Source organism: Lepus europaeus, chromosome 13 (assembly GCF_033115175.1).
Source record: "Lepus europaeus isolate LE1 chromosome 13, mLepTim1.pri, whole genome shotgun sequence".
Classification (NCBI taxonomy): Eukaryota; Metazoa; Chordata; class Mammalia; order Lagomorpha; family Leporidae; genus Lepus; species Lepus europaeus.
In genome coordinates, this window is record NC_084839.1 from 51234679 (window position 1) to 51256047 (window position 21369).

Genomic DNA, 21369 nt, shown 5'->3' on the forward strand with positions numbered 1-21369 from the left:
GAAACCATCTCCTACCTCTTGGCCAAGCTCAGATGCACAAGTAGGCCTCAAGTCACAAGGGAACGGGCAGGGGGCAGGGGAGGGCCAGAGCCACTGAACAGGATGTGCACAGAATGCCTGGCAGTTCAAGGGAAACGAGCCTCCATGTGTCTCCCCAGTGTGCACTTATTCAGGACTACAGGGAGGAGGGGGAGTGTGGAGGACTAAGGCAGAGAGAGGCAGAGGTGGAGCTGGTGCGAGCATACAGAGACGCTCTCCAGCCGTGCCAGGGGAGCCCCGTGACCTCACCGAGTCAGACCTCGTATCCCTGGGAAGGGATGCTAGAACACAGCAAACCTTCTTACATGTCTTCCTTCTAACCCCGCTTCCTGCTGGGATAGCATTCTGGGAGATGAAGTCATTGGAATCTGGCCTCGCAATGCAGACAAGGCTGACGTCAACTGCGCCTGCGTGACCCATGCTGGCCTGAACATCGTCACAGGAGATGATTTTGGGCTGGTGAAGCTCTTTGATTTTCCATGCACAGAAAAATTTGTGAGTTTTCCTCACAGTAAGGTCCCCGTACTCCTCCAGGCTCTTGGCTCTTGATTCTCTTGGGACATGGTGGCCACATCAAGCTGGCCCTCTGCGAGACGGGCATCTTGTGTCAGTCCTGTGGAGATTGGCCAGTGACTCACTTTTCCACCTCCTCTGCAGGGGCAGCCCTAGGAGCTGGGAGAAGGGAGGGTGGAGGGTGAACAGGATGGCCACAAGTAGGGCAAGGGCAAAAGGCTGCTGAACGGAGATGTCCACATGAATTGGGAATCCCAAGTTGGGGGAGGTCCCAGGCAAGAGCATTTGAGGCCGGGTGCGGTCTGAGTTTGTTGGAGGAGCAGGGCCTCTTACCTGTCTCATTCACTTTTGCCTGCAGGCCAAACACAAGCGTTACTTTGGTCACTCAGCTCATGTGACGAACATCCGTTTCTCTTATGATGACAAGTATGTGGTCAGCACTGGAGGAGATGACTGCAGGTAACCAATCTGATTAATCCACTTCTGGTGCCCCAGGCCTGTCCTCCTTTCCTGCCCTCCCCCTGGTGGCCTAGGGGTAAGCCTCTCCCAGAAGCTCGGGGCAGGATGGTAACCAGGAAATTATTGAGTCTTAACGTAGGCAAGGCCTTTCCAGGTATAAGTTAATTCGGTCCCTGTAGACTCAACCCAACCTTGATGGGCCTGTGTCCTGTTTCCTATAGCTGTCCTGGGATGGGTAAGAAGCCAAGAGCACGTTAACAGCTACCTTGAGTACGGCAGGGAGGAGGGGCAGGCAGGTGAGAGATCTGAGATGCCTGCCTTCTACAGGAGCCCTTGACAGCTCAGGCCAAGATGGAAATTCATCCTTGAGTTTTTAAGGACTCTCAGTGGACTGCCAGGGTTAATAAGCATGATCACCCCACAGCCAAGAGAGATGTTTAAAGTCTCAGTGGTAAGCCTTGTTCACTCTAAGAAACAAGCAGGACAAGAGTTAGCCCACTTTCACATGCTGTCTGATGAGGTTGCATGCTTATACCCAGTACTAGGTAGCGGCACAAAGAGAACTCCAAGCAGCTAGTTAGGCTCCCAGTCGGGGCGGTTGTGACCTTGTGTGAAAACTCGCATGACCTTGTGCGTGAGGACTCAGGAAGCCAGGGTTTGGAAGCAGCTCTGGTAGCCTCCCCCATCAGGCACCCCAGCCCCTTGAGTGTTCCCAAGGCCACGGCTTTCTTCTGGGTGCCCCTCCAACAAGGGCACTGCTTAGTGTGGAGGAACAAAACTGACAGCTTTTCCCCATCCGAGGTAGTTGAAAGGCTTTATTGCAGCATGGATTTGGCTTCTGTTCATCCCAAGCAGAACTCCTAAAGGGATAAAGAAGAAATGCATGCCTCTGATATTCTTAGTAGGCTGTTAGGCTGTAGGAGACACCTATAACCCAAAAGTGCTGTGGTACTTCCTGCTGGGCTGCTTTGGAGCAGCCATTTCTCACATGCTGTGCCAACCACTGGCAGACACTTACAGCCCTAGACAATAGTACTGACAGCAGCTCTTGTGGATAAGCACCGGCAAACTGTGAACAAGCTAGGAGTAAGAGATAGGAGTTGGCCACCCCCACACGGGAGACACAAGTGACTTGTGTTCTCTATAAAAGTCTTAGGGGGTCTCTAAAAACACAGCGCCCACGGGACTTCATAGGCTTGGGAATGTACTGTAATCCCTAGCCCTGTGCTGAATACTTGAAAGAGCTCTTCGACTCAAGTGGTGTTGATAAAACCTTTTCAGTGGAACAGAAGTGAGCATGAAGTCAAATGCCCAAAAGCAATTACCGCATTCAGCACAGACAAGCTGCCAAAGGAGTGAAACCAAACCAAACACAACTTTTTTTAAATTGAAAAGAGCAATGCACCTGTAATTGGTGGCAAGACCCCCTCGTTTGCTTTTTGAAATTCAAACGTTCGATCCATCACCTGAGCTCGAGTCTCAGTACTTGGAAAGGCTGTGGCTAGCCATGCGAAATAACCAGCTGGCCTGTTTTTACAGTGTGTTTGTGTGGCGATGTCTGTAATGCCAGAAACCTCTTCCGTTAATGCTGCTGCTACCACCCAGCGACTGCAGAGGCCGTGCTAAGCCACTGCCTCGCCACTGGCTGCTGGGAACGCCTACGATGCTGCAGGGACGCACAAGCTCAGACTGCTGCTGGAGCTTAGGACTGCTCTCATGATCTGGACTCTCCAAGGCTGTGATGCCCGGAAGGTAAAGTTTTAAATTGTTAAGATTGCTTGCCTGTTCCTGAAACTAACAATGACACACACTAACTACACTGACAAAGAAATCCTGTGTGATAATGTAGCCCATTAACAAAATTGAAAGCCTCAGTTCCCCTAACCAAGATGTAGCTTTTAATTTGCATCAAAACTTTTACAAAAGATGTTTTGCTATTATGTTTCTATATACTTTATGAATGTTCATTTTTACAAGTAAGTTGGACAAGACAGCATAAGTTCGATGCACCTGAGTATTCGAAATATCGACAGCCTGTTTCCACATTTAGCTTTCAAAACCAAATGAGCCATGTATAAACAAGTTGAGAAACTTAATTTTTTAATGTTTCCTTTGCCGAGTTTTATATCCATTAAGTGCCTTTGAAAGTTTCCAGTTGTGTGGGCTGCTGTCTCACTTCCCACAGATTCTCTTTTCTACTTATGGTGCTAAAATTTCAAAACTGAGGAGGGCTACAGGACCCTTAGCAGATATATCTAGTCTGTCACCCATGTACTGTGTTTGTCTTGGCTTCCTAAATGAAACACATCAGTTGAGCCCAGAAGGGATCAGAATTAATTTTTGTTATGTTTAGTGCCAAACCCCCAAAACCCAAAATATAATTCAACTAAAACAAAGCTCTACTGCAAAACCGAAGTTAAAAATAAAACAAACACACTCAGGTCCAGGTGGATGAGCTGATTGGTCCTGTAAAATCTGACAACGGTAACTAATGAGGTGACCTGTGGTTATGCCTTGTTTGGACTCCATTGATTTGCTTCAGGTAAAACTATGTAGGTTAACTCTGCAGACCAAACCCCTAAGCTCAAGGAGTGTTTGACAAAATTAGACAACCAAACAAGTCTAAGAGTTCCTCAGAATTAGCTGTGTGATAGAATGCAAGCTGCACACTATTACCCTGACACCATCCCTAACCTCCTTTGGTCGCACTTTCCACGGAGCCAGCTGCTGACAACAGGGCAGGGTGGATGCAGCTCCCTGAAAGCCAAGCTGGTGAGTGGACTGGTGGTTCTGGCCCACAGACACCTTCCATTCAATGAACTAAAATCCTGGAGCTTCAGTTCCTGGCCATTTGCCATTTTAGAAAAAAGGTAAAACGAAGCATTTAAGTAAATAACAAATCAACATTTTACCACAGAAGTGCTTCAGCATTCTAATGGATTAGATGACTCATTAAGCTATTTTTATATGCCAGTTTACTGATGCCTTACATTAATCCACTAATAGGTTGTGGGGCCCATAGTAGAGTCCTTATGCAGTCTTGTTTTCTGTAACCATGTTATTGATGACACTGAGTGATAATCATGTCTGCCTAAATATATTGTACTACTGACCTTTCATACTGATCCAGTCTTGCGCTGAAATAACCATATGGAAGAACAACGAATTGATCAATGACATGTACAACTATATTTAAAGAGCAATAGTGTCTGTCCGTGAGTCAAGAAACCTTCTTAAATCTTATTTGTAAGCATTTATATATGGTTTTGTGTATGTTCATAAATCTGTACTGTATTCTATATGTTTAAATACTGGTGCATGAATTTATTTTCAGTTATTGTATAAAATGCCTACTTCAAAAACATTTTGGTATGTGTCAAATAAATTTGATTATGTAAGCATGCTCTCTGTAAACACACCTGCACCATGAGCCGAAAACCTTTCCATAAATTCAAGGAACCATTCACTGGTTGAAGCAAAGTCTACCAGTTGTGTACACTTTTGATGTACCACAGTTTCACAAAACCAAAATACCACATACATTTGAGTCTATAAGCTTTATTGATACTTTGCTTTTACAATTCACAATGCATTCCACAGATTTAGTTCAGTACAGCTTAAACCACAACGGTATAAGTCCATTTTATAATATCTTGCATAACAATGTTTGATATTTGCAAACAACATTTTTGGAAGCATTAGGTTCAGTCCACAGATTCAGAGTTTGTGACAAAATTAACTAAGTAAGTCGGTGCAATGAAGTTTATGTCAGAGTTCTATGCGTATGGCATTGTCTCAGGTTGAAAAAGGATGGTAGTGCTCCTAGAAATATATTTTCTTTTTCTAGCTTATGTGCTTTGGAACTACACATGTATAACCAATGACTCTGAAACATCAAGCACTGGGGGGACAGCTGGAAGGGAAAGGTCTAAGCTTTGTGAAACACTATATATAGATATATATATAATCTATATTTACTTATATTGGCAATTAATATAACAGTAAAATTCACAATACACCTAGAACATATCAGAAAGGCAAGCTTTTTCATTCTTGCTTTAGTGGTATGTTCTCGTCTAAACATTTCATTTCAGAAAATCTGCATCAATCTACACAGACCACACACAGCGCACAAACTGTGAAAAGGGTTATTTTTTTCAGCTCCACTTTCTCGGCAACTTTCCAAAAATACAGCAAGACTACCTGCAACCAAGTGTAATATACAGCTTTCTCAGATCTTTTTTTATTCATCAGTGCCTCATATAGGAAAAACAAATATGATTACGGTTTAAATCCATACATAGCAGCTTACAAATACTTAAGATGATGAACACATGGTAGTCAAGACAGGTAATTTTTCCTCAAACAGTGCATTGCTAAAAATAAAGATCTGTGAAGCTGCACTGTGATGTCAAGGTTTCATTCTTCCCTGACCCTCCCCCATGTAAGCAAATAAACATCCTTTCAAAGATGAATTCCTATTGTTTATCATTCAGCTTTGCGCTTCAATCCAGGGATTTTTGCTTGAATTCTACAAATGAAAAAGGAGGAACAGTCAATGTAAATATCTTGTCTTCTGCCCCTTAAAAAGCCATCCTTCAATAACTTTTCATTTATTATTCAGTTTATATAAGGACAAACTAAGGCTGCCATGTTATAAGCTATAATTTTGCCACCTTGGCTCCAAAAATTAGATTTAAGTCAAGTCTTAAATATCTAGTAAAACTAGAAATTAACAATCCAAATGTTAGAAAAAAATACTTTGCTCTGATGTTACCCTTTAAATTCTGACGATTTGCTATTCAATGCCTATAATGTAAAAAATGCAACACCAGTCTCAAAATCCAGCATACCTTATCTTTATTTAAAAAACAAAACTTGTATATTTTAACTACTTACTTAGCCATAGCATCTTTAACGTTCTTATTTGCAAGTCCTAGATAATGATCTATCTGTGCCTAAAAGAGAGATATAAAAGGAGTTGTAAGAGAACTAGTATTGCTATAGAATTATATTAACCATTACTATGGATTCACAAATTAAAGGCTTAAAAAACCAGTACTGCTATGTAATAGGATGAACACTGTATTCTGTAATCAACAGGTAAAAAATTACCTGATGCCGTTCATAAATAACAGGAACACTGAAGAGTGAGATCAGAGCTGAAAGAGGAAACACAACCTTTTACTACAGGTACCCCTGGTTAGCTGTATGACTGCCCCATCAGCTAAGGCCACCTTTTATCTGTTTATTGTGGTAGTTGCAGCAGTCTCCAGGAGCTAAACAGCTTTTCCGTAAACTGAGTATCCATATCAGAATTTACAGACAGATCACAATCTTCCTAAAGGTTATTTTCTACTAAAATGTCTGTTTTCCCACATCTTTTCTTTCTCTACCATCTTTCATGCTAGTGCTTTTATCAACTTACCCAAAATCAGAAGAGTCAAGCCATTGAACAAGGCACCAACATAGGTGAATACCCACATCAACACTGCAAACTGTAAGAAAACATTATAGACAAAATTCAAATAAAAATTAAGCTTTCTAATGTAAGAATGCCATCTAAATGCCAACCTACTATCAAAATTTGATGTACATCATTAAAATATTTCCCTTTGAAGTCTCAGTTCAAAATTTCAAAATCCTAATTAAACAATTAGTAGATTTGACCCACTTTTCCCTTGAGTACACTATTAAGTGGTTAATTCTGTTTTCTGAGATCAGGAAATGTGCCAAAGACACACCACCTTCAGATCTCTAACATCATTTATACCTTACAAAATTTAGTTTTTAAATGTGAAGACTGAAAAGGTACTACTATGAGAATTAGCTATTAAAGTTACCAAGTATAAATGCTTGAAGATACCTGAACTAAATAATTCAAACATTAACATTTCAGGCATCTGATAAGCAATAATGAGGCAGAGTGTTAGTACAGAAACTAGGTTTCAGGTACCAAAAATATCGCTTCTACCCTCCTAAGGTTAAGAGAAATAGTTTACACTTGTAAGGCGTCTAAAATGGTGACTAGTGCATAAGTAAATTAGTGTTTATTAAACATGCAGTGGGGGCAGGGCCAGTGCTGTGGTGTAAGGGTGAAGCCACCGCCTGCAGTGCCAACATCCCATATGAGAACCGGTTTGATTCCCAGCTGCTCTACTTCTGATCCAGCTCCCTGCTAATGTGCTTGGAAAGCAGTGGAAGATGGCCCAAGTCTTTGGGCCCCTGCACCCATGTGGGAGACCCAGAAGAAGCTCCTGACTTCAGATTGGTTCAGTTCCAGTTATTGTGGCCGTTTGGGGAGTGAACTGGCAGATGGGAAAACCTCTAATTCTGCCTCTCATATCTTTTTACCACTTTTAATGAAATAATAATAAAAAAAAAGGAATAGAAAGTTTTATTGACAGGTATAAAGTTTCAGGATTTTCTCATAGCCAGGGTCAACTGAGGCCTCTAAGACATGTATCACTGGACAGACTGGGCCTGATTTTAGAGCCCCCTCAAGGAGTTGAGGATTGCAAAGAACTGACAACTCTTATTTTTTTAATCAATTAAGGCAGCTGAGCAAAGGCTTTACTTCTAAAAATTGATTTCATCTTGAAAAACCTTTTACTTCCTTTGCTCTCCATAGTTTGTTCATGAGATGGTCAGACAAGATTTGGAAGTAATCTTCCAGGTCTGAAACTTCATGACATTGTAGAGTCACGAAGGCAGCTCGATATCATGTTCAAAGCACTTCTTAAAGGCTTCTAAGCAGTCAGTGTCTGCAATTCTTTGGCTTCCAAATTCAAAGCCTTCACATGTCTGCTCTATAGTAGGTCACAAGCGTATCAGCATCCTACCACCATCTCCCGTAATTTTTATGTTAACATTAGGTAATAAATGAAAAGGAGGGTTGAGGTAGCACCTCCAATAGCTAAAGGAAGGATCAGCAAATTTTTTTCTGGAAAGAACTAACTAGTAAACACTGTAGGTTTTATGTCCCACCTAAAATCTTAAATTGTTCTTTGCTGTTTTTACAACCTTTTAAAAAATACTTACGTGAAGCACCATTCCTGGCTCCTGAGCTAAACAAAAACAGGCCATGAGCCAGATAGGTAGTAGTCTGCTACTTCTGATCTAAAGTATGTATATATTCATTCATTCAACAAAATCTGACTGCTTACCATAAGCTGTGTTTTGAGCATTAATTTTAAGGTGTTCAAACCTGAATAAGTATTTAAGAAGACACTATGGATTCCTGAACCAACTGTCAGTTCTAAAAATAGCAACACTCTTGTCACCCCTACAACTGAATTTAACTAATGTTCCAGTGAGTAAATGTCAGGCATTCTTAACACCTGTCAACTGGAAAAAAAAAAAAAAAAAGCTTCCATGTTCTTAGCAACTGTTCCAGGAACCTCTGGTAGAAAAGCTTGAAGGGTAACTCCAGTCGTTTCCTTCTCACATAGTTTAAGGCTTCTTTGGCAGAAACTAAATATAATTTAAGCAAGTTTACCTCAGAGGAACGAAGCTATTTTCATCCATCATCATCATCTAAAACTCTTTAGGGAAAAGAGTCAACCTTCCGTAGTTGCAAAGAAATTGTTTTAGCAATAACCTACACATTCCACGACAAGTTTCTTATAACAGCATACACAAAAATGAGTTCTACTTGTTCCTCACAGTCACTGACAAGACCACATTCCCAGTGCACAAGAGAGAAGCTGAAGCCCAAGTCCTCACACCTGCGCCCTCAAAGGGACTCAAATGTTATTTGCCCCTTTCAAAACCCATTTCCTAAAAGCCTGGCTAGCCGGCAGCAAAGAGAATAGAGCGAAGCCTCCACAGTTTTGGGGGCCAGACAAGTGACACAGATGCATGAGGATAACTGGTGAGGACTGAGGCAAACACGTGGCTGCCTTCTCTCTCTCAAGGCAGCATCAGTACCCCAACTCAAAATTATGTGGCCATGCAAGTACTTCAGGCCCATGTTACCAAATTTTTCCCATTTTAAGAATGAGACCAGTGGGGGCCAGTGTTGTGCCTCAGCAGTTAAGCTCCTGCTTGCGACACCAGCATCCCGTATCAAAACACTGGTTTGAGTCCTGGCTGCTCTGCTACAGATCCAGCTCCTTGTTAACGGTGCTTTGGAAAGCAGCAGAAGATAGTCTAAGTGCTTGGGTGGAGTTCCTGACTCATGGCTTTGACCTGGCTCAGCTGTTAGACATTTGGGGAAGTGAAACAGCAGATGGATCATGCGCCACCCCCCTCCCCAACCTGTCACTCTTTAAAAAAAAAATTATTTGAAAAGCAAAAGCAGAGTCACAAAGAGGCAGAGGCAGAGAGAGAGAGGTAGGTAGGTATGTCTTCCATCGCTGGTTTACTCCCCCAGATGACCCCAACAGCTGGAGCTGTGCTAATCGGGAGCCAGGAGCCTCCTTTGGGTCTTTTTTTTTTTTTTTTTTTTTTTTTGACAGGCAGAGTGGATAGTGAGAGAGAGAGAGAGAAAGGTCTTCCTTTTTGAGAAAGGTCTTCCTTTTTGCCGTTGGTTCACCCTCCAATGGCCACTGTGGCCGGCGCATCTCGCTGATCTGAAGCCAGGAGCCAGGTGCTTCTCCTGGTCTCCCATGCGGGTGCAGGGCCCAAGCACTTGGGCCATCCTCCACTGCCTTCCCGGGCCATAGCAGAGAGCTGGCCTGGAAGAGGGGCAACCGGGAGAGAATCCGGCGCCCCAACCGGGACTAGAACCCGGTGTGCCGGTGCCTCAAGGCGGAGGATTAGCCTGTTGAGCCACGGCGCCGGCCTCCTTTTGGGTCTTCTCACGTGGGTGTAGGGGCCCAAACACTTGGGCCATCTTCTACTGCTTTCCCAAGCTATAGCAGAGAGCTGGATCGGAAGTGGAGCAGCCGGGACTCGAACTGGAGCCCATATGGGATGCAGGTACTGCAGGTGGCAGTTTTACCCACTATGCTACAGCACTGGTCCCACCAGCAGGTGGATTATCTGCCCCCCAATCTGTCACTCCTGCCTTTCAAATAAATAAATCTTTTTAAAACAAGACCAGAAATTCACATTTCTATATGCTATCACAGAATTTCCTAATGTTGCAGCTACATTTGGAGCTAATTTGACACATCAGCAGCCCAAAACAAAAATACTAGGTAAGGGATTTCTGAGAACACAGACAAGATCAAAAGAGAAAGAGGTGGAAGAGCTAGCATTCCAGCAAACACACAATTCCTTCAATTGTTACATAATAGCAAGTAATTAAAAATAATCTATGACACTTGCTATGCTTTATGTATTTACAGTTATATACTTAACACATTTATACAAAAGCTGAATACTCATATTATCCCCATGAAGAAACAACTATGACATAAAGATCACAGCTTGAATCAAGTTGCTACTCCAGGTCACCACGATGTTGGGTGTAACTGACTACAACCTGCTCTGCTACACTGTAAAGCCACTACAGTGATTAACAGGAATCCATCACATGTGTGCATGTTAGCGATAGCAAAGCAGAACAAAGATCAAGAAACACCACCTTAAAGAGGCAAGCAAGCAGCTCTCATTTTGGACTGTCAACTCTGTGCTGGTCCATGGCAAATTACTTTGCAACATTATAGCCAACACATATTAACTGTGTAAATCAAAGCAGTAATGAGATTAGAGCCAAAAGGCAATGAAGATCTAACAAATACTGATGGTAGGCAAGGGCCATGTCTTACTTGTCTTTACTCCGGAGGAATAGGGAATTAAATTTAACTATGAACCACACGCGTGATTAAAGAGCTCTGCAGATTTATGCTGCTCAACTGGGGATGGGGAAATATCTTTAAGGAAAATGGATTAAGAGTAGTTAATAAAATTTCAAAAATTACTTTGACAATTTCAAAATGTTTCTGCATTCCCAAGCACTGAGATTTCACCTTTTCTGACACCTCCAGACTCAGTCGTTAGTATGACTCTGCCTCTACCTCCCCAGCACATTTCCCTTCTACCTTTACTGTGAGCCAAAGAAATCTAAAAGAAAACTGTCAAAATGTGTATGTTAACAGCTGCATCAGAGCCCGAGGGCTAGATGTGAATGTTTTTTTGGGTCAGCTATTTCTGGAGCTCAGAGCTTTTTCTACTTGCTTTCAGACTTAAGATTGTATTCTGGAACAATATGGTTGCCTGAGATATTCAGGCAGCAACTACAGTTAGAAATTTTCTTAAAAAAATTTTAACATACTTTTTTAACTGAAAGCCACAGGCCTACTGCCATACAGAATCTAGTCTTCATTATCCAAAACCATCTTATAGAAAAATAAGATCTCTGCTGAAAATACCTGGTCTTAGTCCCTAAGAAATAAAACTATTAGATGACATCTTGGGATTTAGTGTGTCAAAAGGCAGGAATCTTAAAATAATAAAGCTCAGAGCCTTTTTCAATTAGCCTCAAAGCCAAGTGTATGAGAGGCCATGCCATGACCTGTTTTTATAATTGGGAGGTGGGTGAGTGTGAGTTTGAGTCTGTGTATGTGGGTGCATGTTACAGCCTAGGAGTTACAGGGCAATGCCACAATTTTTCTTAAAAAAAAAAAAAAAAAAAAAAAAAACAGGCCAGAGCTGCGGCTCACTTAGTTAATCCTCCACCTACCGCGCCGGCACCCCGGGTTTTAGTCCCGGTTGGGGTGCCGGATTCTGTCCTGGTTGCTCCTCTTCCAGTCCAGCTCTCTGCTGTGGCCCGGGAGTACAGTGGAGGATGGCCTAAGTCCTTGGGCCCTGCACCCGCATGGGAGACCAGGAGAAGCAGTGCACCGGCCGTAGTAGCCATTTGGGGGGTGAACCAACGGAAAGGAAGACCTTTCTGTCTCTCTCTCTCTTACTGCCTAACTCTGCCTGTCAAAAACAAACAAACAACAACAACAACAAAAAAAACAACTCTCCAGGCAGTATTCCCAGGGAAACTGGAATTTTGGGGATGGAACCCATCAACCCCTTCACCTTCCGGGGTATTGGTAAATTCACAGCTCCCCAAGTGATGCCAATATGCACCAAACACTGAGAACCACTATTTTTAAACAAGAGCCGTAATAAAGATCCTTTAACAGGTTAATCACAAAAACTGAACTAAATCTTAACTATGTAGTTTCTCTTTTTTTTTTTTTAAAGATTAATTTATTTATTTGAAAGTCGGAGTTACACAGAGAGAGGAGAGACAGAGACAGAGGGCGGGGAGGGGGGGAGGCTTCTAGCCATTGGTTGGCTATCAATGGCTAGAGCTGTGCCAATCCAAAACCAAGAGCCAAGAGCCTCCTCCGGGTCTCCTATGAGGGTGCAGGAGCCCAAGAACTTGGGCCATCTTCGACTGCTTTCCCAGGCCACAACAGAAAGCTGGATCAGAAGTGGAGCTGGGTCTTGAACTGGTGCCCCTATGGGATGCTGGCACTGCAGTCAGCGGCATTACCTGCTTTGCCACAGTGCTGGCCCCCCTATATAGTTTCAATTGGTTCAACTATCTAATGATGTAAGTCTCACCAGTGTTTCTCAAAGTACACTAGCTTCCCAGTACTATTTAAACAAAGTTGCAAATACTACTAGGTTTAAGTTATACAGCCTCTTGTCAGCTTCTCATTATACACACTAGATTCTCCAAGAAAGGAAACAGACACAGCTTCCTCTATATTATCAAAGGACATTCCTCCTTCTTTAAAGATCATCTTCTCCCGCTTTATGCCTGGTACTTAATGGAACACACCCACTTTAAGAAACAGAGCTTTTAAACAAATTTGGAGGACTTGTTAAAACATTTGCTTGCAATCAAATGTTACACTAACTGAACTGAGTTCTAATGAATGAGCTTACAAATATTGTCATGATTTTGCCCTCCTGTTTAAGTAGGAAATAAATGGTTGTTCAACCTACAGACACTTGAAATCTTTTCTAGGGCAGAACATGTTTTTTATTTTTATTTGCCCAAGTCAACCATCAGAAGACCCAGACCAGACACACTGATACCCAACATATCCAGTCAGGACTTTTTTATTTCATTATTTTTAAAGATTTATTTATTTGAAAGGCAAAGTGAGACAGAAGGGAGGAGAGAGGGAGGGAGGAAGAGGGAGGGAGGGAGGGAGAGAAAGAGGGAGGGGGAGGGAGAGCAGGAGGGGGAGAGAGAGGGAGAGAGAAAGGGAGGGAGAGGGGGAGAGAGGAGGAGAGAGGGACAGAGAGGGGGGAGAGAGGGAGAAAGAGATCGTGAGATCACTCTTCCATCTACTGGTTCACTCTCCAAATAGCTGCAACAGCCAGGTCTGGGCCAGGCTGAAGTAAGGAATCTGGAACTCCGTACTGGTCTCCCACATGATTGGCAAGGTCCCAAGTATTTGGGCCATCATGTGCTGGCTTCCCAGGCATATTAGCAGGGAGCTAGATCACAAGTGGAGTAGTCAGAACTGGAACCAGCACTCTAATAATAGGATGCCAGCCTCACAAGCAGTGGTTTAACCTGTTGTACCTTTCACAACAGTACCGATGAGTGCTGGAATTTGGTTATTTCTTTGGATCATATTTGAAAGAACAGGCTCTTCCTCATTCTGCCCTCCCCTACGAAAACAGATGTAAGAATCAAGGAAGGGGCTGGCATCCCCACATGGGTGCTGGTTTGAGTCCCGGCTGCTCCACTTCCGATCCAGCTCTCTGCTGTGGCCTAGGAAAGTACTAGAAGATGGCCTGAGTCCTTGGGCCTCTTCACCCACATGGGAGATCCGGAAGAAGCTCCTGGCTCCTGGCTTCATAACAGCTCAGCTCCAGCTGTTGTGGCCATTTGGGGAGTGAATCAGCGAGTGGAAGACTTCTCTCTCTGCCTCTGCCTCTCTAACTTTCAATAAGTAAATAAAGCTTAAAAAAAAAAAAAATCACGGAAAAGAACAACTGTTGCCTGCTACAAGAGTGGCTCTAAAATGTTCATTTTTCTGGAGAAAAGTAGTGATAGCTGTGATCCTCAACCTAAAAACTGTAGATTATATAAATTTGAGGGTACTAAATGTATCTTTCATTTATGAAGATAGTGAGTTACAGAGAAACCTTTCACATTTTTGAGTGCTATTATTTTATATGTCACAGAGCTCAAAACAATGTCTCTTTTCTAAATGACAATAATTTCACCTGAATTTTATTCAAAGTAGGATAATTTCCACTTTCCTAGATACACAAAAATGAATTAAGTCCAATACAAAACTGGTTCTTATAAGAAAATTCAGTGCCAGCGCCACGGCTCAATAGGCTAATCCTCTGCCTGCAGCACCGGCACACCGGGTTCTAGTCCCGGTCGGAGCACCGGATTCTATCCCGGTTGCCCCTCTTCCAGGCCAGATCTCTGCTATGGCCCGGGAAAGCAGTGGAGGATGGCCCAAGTGCTTGGGCCCTGCACCCACATGGGAGACCAGGAGAAGCACCTGGCTCCTGGCTTTGGATCAGTGTGATGCGCCGGCCGCAGCGGCCATTGGAGGGTGAACCAACGGCAAAAAGGAAGACCTTTCTCTCTGTCTCTCTCTCACTATCCACTCTGCCTGTCAAAAAAAAAAAAAAAAAAAAACAAAAACAAAAACAAAAACAAAAACAAAAAAAACAAAACAAAAAAAAAGAAAGAAAATTCAGTGTCATTTAAGTAAGACCATAAAGTCATCAAGAAACTGGAAACTAGGGTTATTTATTAGCAAATTTTCATGGATTTTAAATCTGAATACAGCAAAATAAATCAACCTGAATATAGTAACGATTCTTTCTTTATACTGAAAAAGCAGGTGGGGCTGGTGTTGTGGCTCAGTGGAATAAGCTGTTTTCTGGAGTGCTGGGATCCCATATGGGCACCGGTTTGAGTTCCGGCTACTCTGCTTCTGATCCAGCTCCCTGCTAACGTGCCTGGAAAGGCAGCAGAGGATGGCCCAAGTCCTTGGGCTCCTGCGCTTACATGGGAGACCGGAAGGAAGCTCCAGGCTTCCACCTGGTACAGCCCCAGCCACTGTGGCCATTGGGAAGTGAACCAGCAGATGGAAGATTTCTCTTAACTCTTTCAAATAAATCTTTAAAAAAAAAAAAAGTAGAAAAAATAGTAACTGAAAGAAATATTTTGCTTGCATTAAGGGCAAGAGTATGACTTCTACCAGTTGCTATGGCCAAAAGGCAAAAATTAACAAAATCTACTCCTAGAAGGAAGGAAAACCATTTTCTTTTCAAAATGCCCTCTGTTTAAACAAAAATTCTAAGCAGTAAGTGTAGCAATAAATAGAAGGCAAATGTTTAAAGAACTCTCTCTCCAGAAAGGTAATACCATCAATCATTTTTATAAAGGGTCAAGAGTGATACATTTTAAGCCAGCACTCTGTATTTATATAGCACCCTCACTCAGTGAAACAAACAGATGGAATCTGTGCTACTTATCTACAAGGACATCAGGGAGGAAACAATTAAATTCTCATGCAACAAAAACACAAGTTTTACCAAGAAAGGCTTTTCTGTACATTTTCAGAATGTACATCTAAATTATCAAGGGCTTCCTACCCATCATACAGCTGGAAATAATGTTTTTATCTACTAGCTTATAAAAGGTAAAATTGCTTGTTTTTCAAAAAAGCATTTTAAGCATGTAAACTTATTCTAATTAAGAAATTGTTTGCCTGAGTCGAAAGACCCAGTCATCCTAATGCTATGACATCCTTTGTCAGTTTGATAAATTGCAAACTAGATCACTTCTCTTGAAAAAGCAAAATTACCACCACATTGCCTTTCCACCCAGGTTTAGATAGAAAAAAGGCATGTCTTAGGCAGCGTCACAGCAACAGCACACACAACACAAGTGGCAAGTTCTGCATAAAAGAAAAGGACTATAGTTCCAGCACAAGGTTCAAATTACATGACTGTGGTCTAGTGGTTTGTTAGAGGGGGGCAGCAATAACTTTGTGAAAGTTTATTTGCAAGGTAGATTCCCAACAGCTGCTATGTAGCAAGATTCGAAAACTAAAGAAAAACTCCAATTATCAAGTGCAGATTAACTGAGGTATTTCAGAGTGTTAAACCTTTTTCAGAATAAACACACTTAAGAATGAGTCCAAGATATGAAATAACTTATGTGTATGAATTTCTATAAACTAAGAAACTGAGTGCTAGACTCTCAAACAATGTCAAGCAAAATAAATCATATCCAGTATTAAATGAGTTAAATAATCTTTATGGCCAATATTCCGTTTAATGTTCTCTCATTTTTAACCTTTATAATTTCCAAAAGTATGAATTTATAAATTATTCTCCTTACAGCACTTTCCTTCATCCTAAATATTTATTGCATTGCCTTTAAAACACAAGTTTACAGTAATGTGATTTCATTATTACTTTATTTCTTATATATAGAAAAAGAATTTTACATTTAACTCTTTTGACACTAATTCTTATGTCAAAAACAAAAAGCAAAATAAACTTACCTTTAGGGAATCAACTAAATCATCAACTAAGAAGAGGCGCCTGAGTTCTTTTATTGTACAATTCACATGACCAAGAGCAGAATTACTGTATTTCTGAACCAACTCCTCAGATATAGCAACGTCAGATTCCAAATATGCCCTAGAAAAAATTGTTACTGATTAGAGTGATTTTTCCCCCTAAAAGTCAATCAACAGTAATGAGGGGGGGCTTCAAAAGGTCCATGGATAAATGGAATTAAAAGATAACACATGTTTCCCATGAACTGGTTGAAGCCCCTCATATATTTACAAAACAGATGAATAAAACCTATGAAAAAGTCAATTGTTTCCAAATTAAAGACGATATAAAAATTCAGCAAGTAAGAACTATTTCACTGATACACACCGTTGGCTGACTTGCATAGAAAAAGCTTTTGCTTTGAAGCCAGACTGGTCTGACTTTAAATTTCAAACTCAGCTACTGGTTATCTAGTTGTGTAACTCAGCAAAGTTATTTGGTCTTATTTCCAGACCTCAGTTTCCTCATTTATAAAACAGAGATTATCATAAAGATTCAGTGCTTAAAGCCAATGGGCACCAAAACAATTCACTTGACGAACAGTAATTAAAGGTTTGATCGTTTTCCTCCCATCCAACTACTACACAGGCCTGACTCTGGTTAGCTTCTAAGATCAGACAAGATCAGCATGTTCAGAGTTGTATTACCAGAGACTTACAAACTTTTCCTTCTTATTCATTTCCAAATCCTACACTCTATCAGCCTAATTTTCAAGAAAAACTGCTCTACTGTCAAGCACCAAATTATACAATTACTACCAAAACTACAGTGGCAATCTCTATAGAACACAGTATTTACTGCCCATCTAAATGCCCTACTTTATATTCAGATGGCTGGATTTATTAAATTTAAGAATATACAACTGTAAAAATGTCAAATTAGCAGGGATCTAAAAAACTTTTATCATAGTTGCTGTTTCAAAGAAGCCATTTTATTCTTTTTTTTTTTTTTTTTTGACAGGCAGAGCAGACAGTGAGAGAAAGAGACAGAAACAGAAAGGTCTTCCTTTACCATTGGTTCACCCTCCAATGGCTGCTGCGGCCGGCACGCTGTGGCCGGCACACCGTGCTGATCCAGGTGCTTCTCCTGGTCTCCCATGCGGGTGCAGGGCCCAAGGACTTGGACCATCCTCCACTGCACTCCCGGGCCACAGCAGAGAGCTGGACTGGAAGAGGGGCAACTGGGACAGAATCCGGTGCCCGGTCGGGGACTAGAACCTGGTGTGCCGGCAGAGGATTAGCCTATTGAGCCGCAGCGCCAGCCCATTTTATCTTGATAGTGTAAAACACCAAGTACTTCTCTCCCATCTGTTGGAAGTAGTTCTGTACCCAGTAGTTCTGTACCTCATCCCCCTTTCTCCATGTCTGCACACCAGTTACTTAATAATAGAACAATAATACTTTTGGCAACTCCTTGTCCCCTAATTTTGCCAAGCAATTTGCACCAAATATGTCTCCTTGCTTTTATTCATGGTGCCATCACTCTAGGTGCTTATTACAAACAAATTGGAATACTTTTTCAGTCTCCAAATAGGCTGCATCCTATTCTATCAACCAACGACAGATTAGCTTTATTTGAGTTACCATGGATAGTACTACCATGGATAGTGTACTTATGCTGAACTCAGAGGGAGGTAAAGACCTGGTACCTAATGTTAACTATCGTGGCTCTGAGGGGTCCAATTCTATAGATGAGAGAAACACTTTCCAACATCATTTTAAGCTCAAACATTCTGTTATTTTGCAGTTCTAACTTTCCAGAGTCTTCCTAAATCTTTCCAACCTTAATTCCTATTACTCCCTATGCTGCAGCCTGCAATGAGCCATTCACTAAACATTTTTCAATCTCAATGCTTTTGTTCATCATACAGTCATCACAATCCACAGTGCTCTCCCTCTTAACTCTGGTGGTAGCTCATCTAGTCAGTTAGCCTCATCCCAAATCGTACCCTACATGGAACCTCATGTGATACTCAAGATGCCTTAAAACACTAATGTAATCTCTCACTCCTATATACATTAAGCAACACTTTCTTTTATATTATTATTGAAGAATTTACCATATCCAGCCCTGAAATAGAAATATGTATACTTGTATGTTTTTTCCTACTATAGTATAACCTGTTAAGGGCCAGGAATATACTAGTATAATGGTCTTAAACCACTACTAGACAACCGTCATTTATTAGTTTTTAAAAAAAGTGAGGAGACATGCTATGATGTAGTGTAGCAAACGGGCACTAGTTCAAGTGCTCCACTTCCAGTCCAGCTTCCTGCTAATGAGCGTGGGAAAGCAGAAGATGCCCCAAGTGTTTGGATCCCTGCACCCATATGTGAGACCAAGAAGCTCCTGGCTTTGGATAGATCGTTGCAGACATTTGGATGGAAGATTTCTATGTCTCTGTCTGTAACTGCATAAATAAAGCTTTGGGTACCTTCTATTCCCATCCTTTAATTTATGTAAAAAAAAAGAAAAAAAGAACTACTAAAAGGCTCTCATTAGCCTTTTTTTTTTTTTTTTAATTTATTTGACAGATACAGTTAGACAGTGAGAGACAGAGAGAAAGGTCTTCCTTCCGATTGGTTCATTCCCCAAATGGCCACCATGGCCAGCACTGCGCCGATCCGAAGCCAGGAGCCAGGTGCCTCCTCCTGGTCTCCCATGCAGGTGCAGGGGCCCAAGCACTTGGGCCATCCTCCACTGCCTTCCCGGGCCACAGCAGAGAGCTGGACTGGAAGAGGAGCAGCCAGGACTAGAACCCGGTGCCCATATGGGATGCTGGCGCCGCAGGTGGAGGATTAAGCAAGTGAGCCAGGGCACCAGCCTTGACTCTCATTATCCTTTAAAACAGCAATTATTTATACAGCTTTGAGAAATTTAGAAGTGGATGAAATAACCTTGGTTGGTTTCTGCTGGCTTACATCACTCCTGTTGGTTCTTCTAAAGATGTCTGACCAGAAGGCAGAGACAACACGCAATGACATCTTGTAGACATTTACCTTAATTCAACTGGCATTTTTATGTTATTAATACAATGCCAGCACTGTCCATCACTCTTTTCCAATAATGAATAAGAATGGTAGGACTGCATCTGTCCTAGTGTGATTGGTTAACTAGGAAAACCGTCCACAGGTTTAAATTGGTATGTTGGCTGAATTTATTTTATAATGACTGTAAAAGGCATTTGAACTAAGAATAAAGTATGTTTGTAAGATGGAAACAAAGAATAAAGAAACTACTAGTCTTTCAAAAAATTTCTTTAAAATCAAATGACATTGAAATTTGTTGTAAATAATTTAAAAGTTTTGAATTGACAATATTTTTACATATTTCAATATAATGAATTTAAAAAATAACACTAATGACTTATGGTAGATACGGCAGAAATTTCAGATTCCTGAATTCCAAATTAGTTTTCCCATTCTATAAAATGGAGTAATACTACCTATCTCATAGTTATCATGAAAATTAAATATTTACATAAAAGGACAGACACAAAGCAGCCATTCAACACCAGTCTCTCTCCCAAAGCTTTGTAACATCACTACTTCATCACTAAGAGAAATCTAGAGAAAACCAAATTATCTCAATAATCACAACAATTACGTAGGTCTTTTTTTCAATTTGAAAATCAATTTATCTATAAATATCAACTGGATAATAGTTTAGGAAGGTACATACTCTTTCATGATAAACAGGTATTTGGTGTGCCAAAGTGGTTTTTAAATGCTCACAAATAACTTGAGGAAAAAATGTTGTCCATAAACAAGATCAATTAGAAAACAGTTCAAAGTCACTGTGCAGTTAAGAAGGAATTCTTGGCCAGTGCTGTGGCTCAGTAGGTTAATCCTCTGCCAGTAGCACTGGCATCCCACATGGGCACCAGTTCTAGTCCCAGCTGCTCCCCTTCAAGTCCAGCTCTCTGTGTGGCCTGGGAGAGCGGTCAAAGACGGCCCAGACACTTGGGCCCCTGCACCTGCACGAGAGACCTGGAGGGGGCTCCTGGCTCGGGATGGGTGCAGCTACAGCCACTGTGGCCATTTGGGGAGTGAACCAGCAGATAGATGGAGGACCTTTCTCTCTGTCCTCCCTCTCACTGACTGTAGCTCTATCTCTCAAATAAATAAATAAAATACTTAAGAAAGAAGAAGGAATTCTCAGAGTATTTTTGGCCAGTTGATAGGGAAGCCTTTTTCAAAGAGCTGGGGCTTGAATGAAACACAGAACCAAATAAAAAGTACGACTTGTTGGGGTATCAGGGGATATAAGGAAGACAGCACACAAATGAGCACTAAATCATAGGAGTAAATAAGAAATAAGACAAATATTTGGATTTCATGCTGTGATAAACAGAAAATCCCCTTGCCTAAAAGTAAGATAAAAGCAGTATTTGAGAAAAAAGAATCTGACATCTGTAAGATCTGAAATAATCTGATGTAACCACAAATCAATCTGTCAACAAGTAGAGTCCAACCAGGGATAGGCAAATGTTTACTTTAAATATTGTAGCCCCAGACATCCATATGGTCTCTGTCACAACTAATGAATTCTGTCATAATATGAACCAGCTAAATAGCTGTATGCCAATAAAACTTTATTTAAATACAAAACCAAGTAGCAGACTGACTGGATTTGGCCACAGATATAAGTTCATGGGTTCCTAGTCCAGAATGAGGAAGCAGTGGAAAACGACTAAATGTAGTGAACATCTTTTTTTTTTTTTTTTTTGACAGGCAGAGTGGATAGTGAGAGAGAGAGAGACAGAGAGAAAGGTCTTCCTTTTGCCGTTGGTTCACCCTCCAATGGCCGCTGCGGCCGGCGCATTGCACTGATCCGAAGCCAGGAGCCAGG

The 21369-nt window shown here is 41.5% G+C and overlaps 2 protein-coding genes across 5 annotated transcripts in view; one reads left to right on the forward strand and one right to left on the reverse strand.

The window, feature by feature from the left end:
* EML6 (EMAP like 6) overlaps nt 1-2857 on the forward strand; it is a 297135-nt gene extending 294278 nt beyond the window's left edge. The window contains exons 39-41 of the mRNA XM_062209442.1: nt 381-534; nt 911-1011; nt 2551-2857. Of these exons, the coding sequence (XP_062065426.1) occupies nt 381-534; nt 911-1011; nt 2551-2575 (280 nt within the window). The 3' untranslated portion in view covers nt 2576-2857. The remainder of the gene's footprint in view (nt 1-380; nt 535-910; nt 1012-2550) is intronic.
* A 1696-nt stretch (nt 2858-4553) lies between these two features.
* The window catches only part of RTN4 (reticulon 4), a 71435-nt gene continuing 54619 nt past the window's right edge, over nt 4554-21369 (reverse strand). For all 4 annotated transcript variants that reach the window (XM_062209443.1, XM_062209444.1, XM_062209445.1 and 1 more), the window contains 5 exons: nt 16461-16599; nt 6440-6509; nt 6127-6173; nt 5911-5969; nt 4554-5542 (listed from right to left, as the gene is read on the reverse strand). In XM_062209443.1, coding sequence (XP_062065427.1) covers nt 5500-5542; nt 5911-5969; nt 6127-6173; nt 6440-6509; nt 16461-16599 — 358 coding nt within the window. In that variant the 3' untranslated portion in view covers nt 4554-5499. The remainder of the gene's footprint in view (nt 5543-5910; nt 5970-6126; nt 6174-6439; nt 6510-16460; nt 16600-21369) is intronic.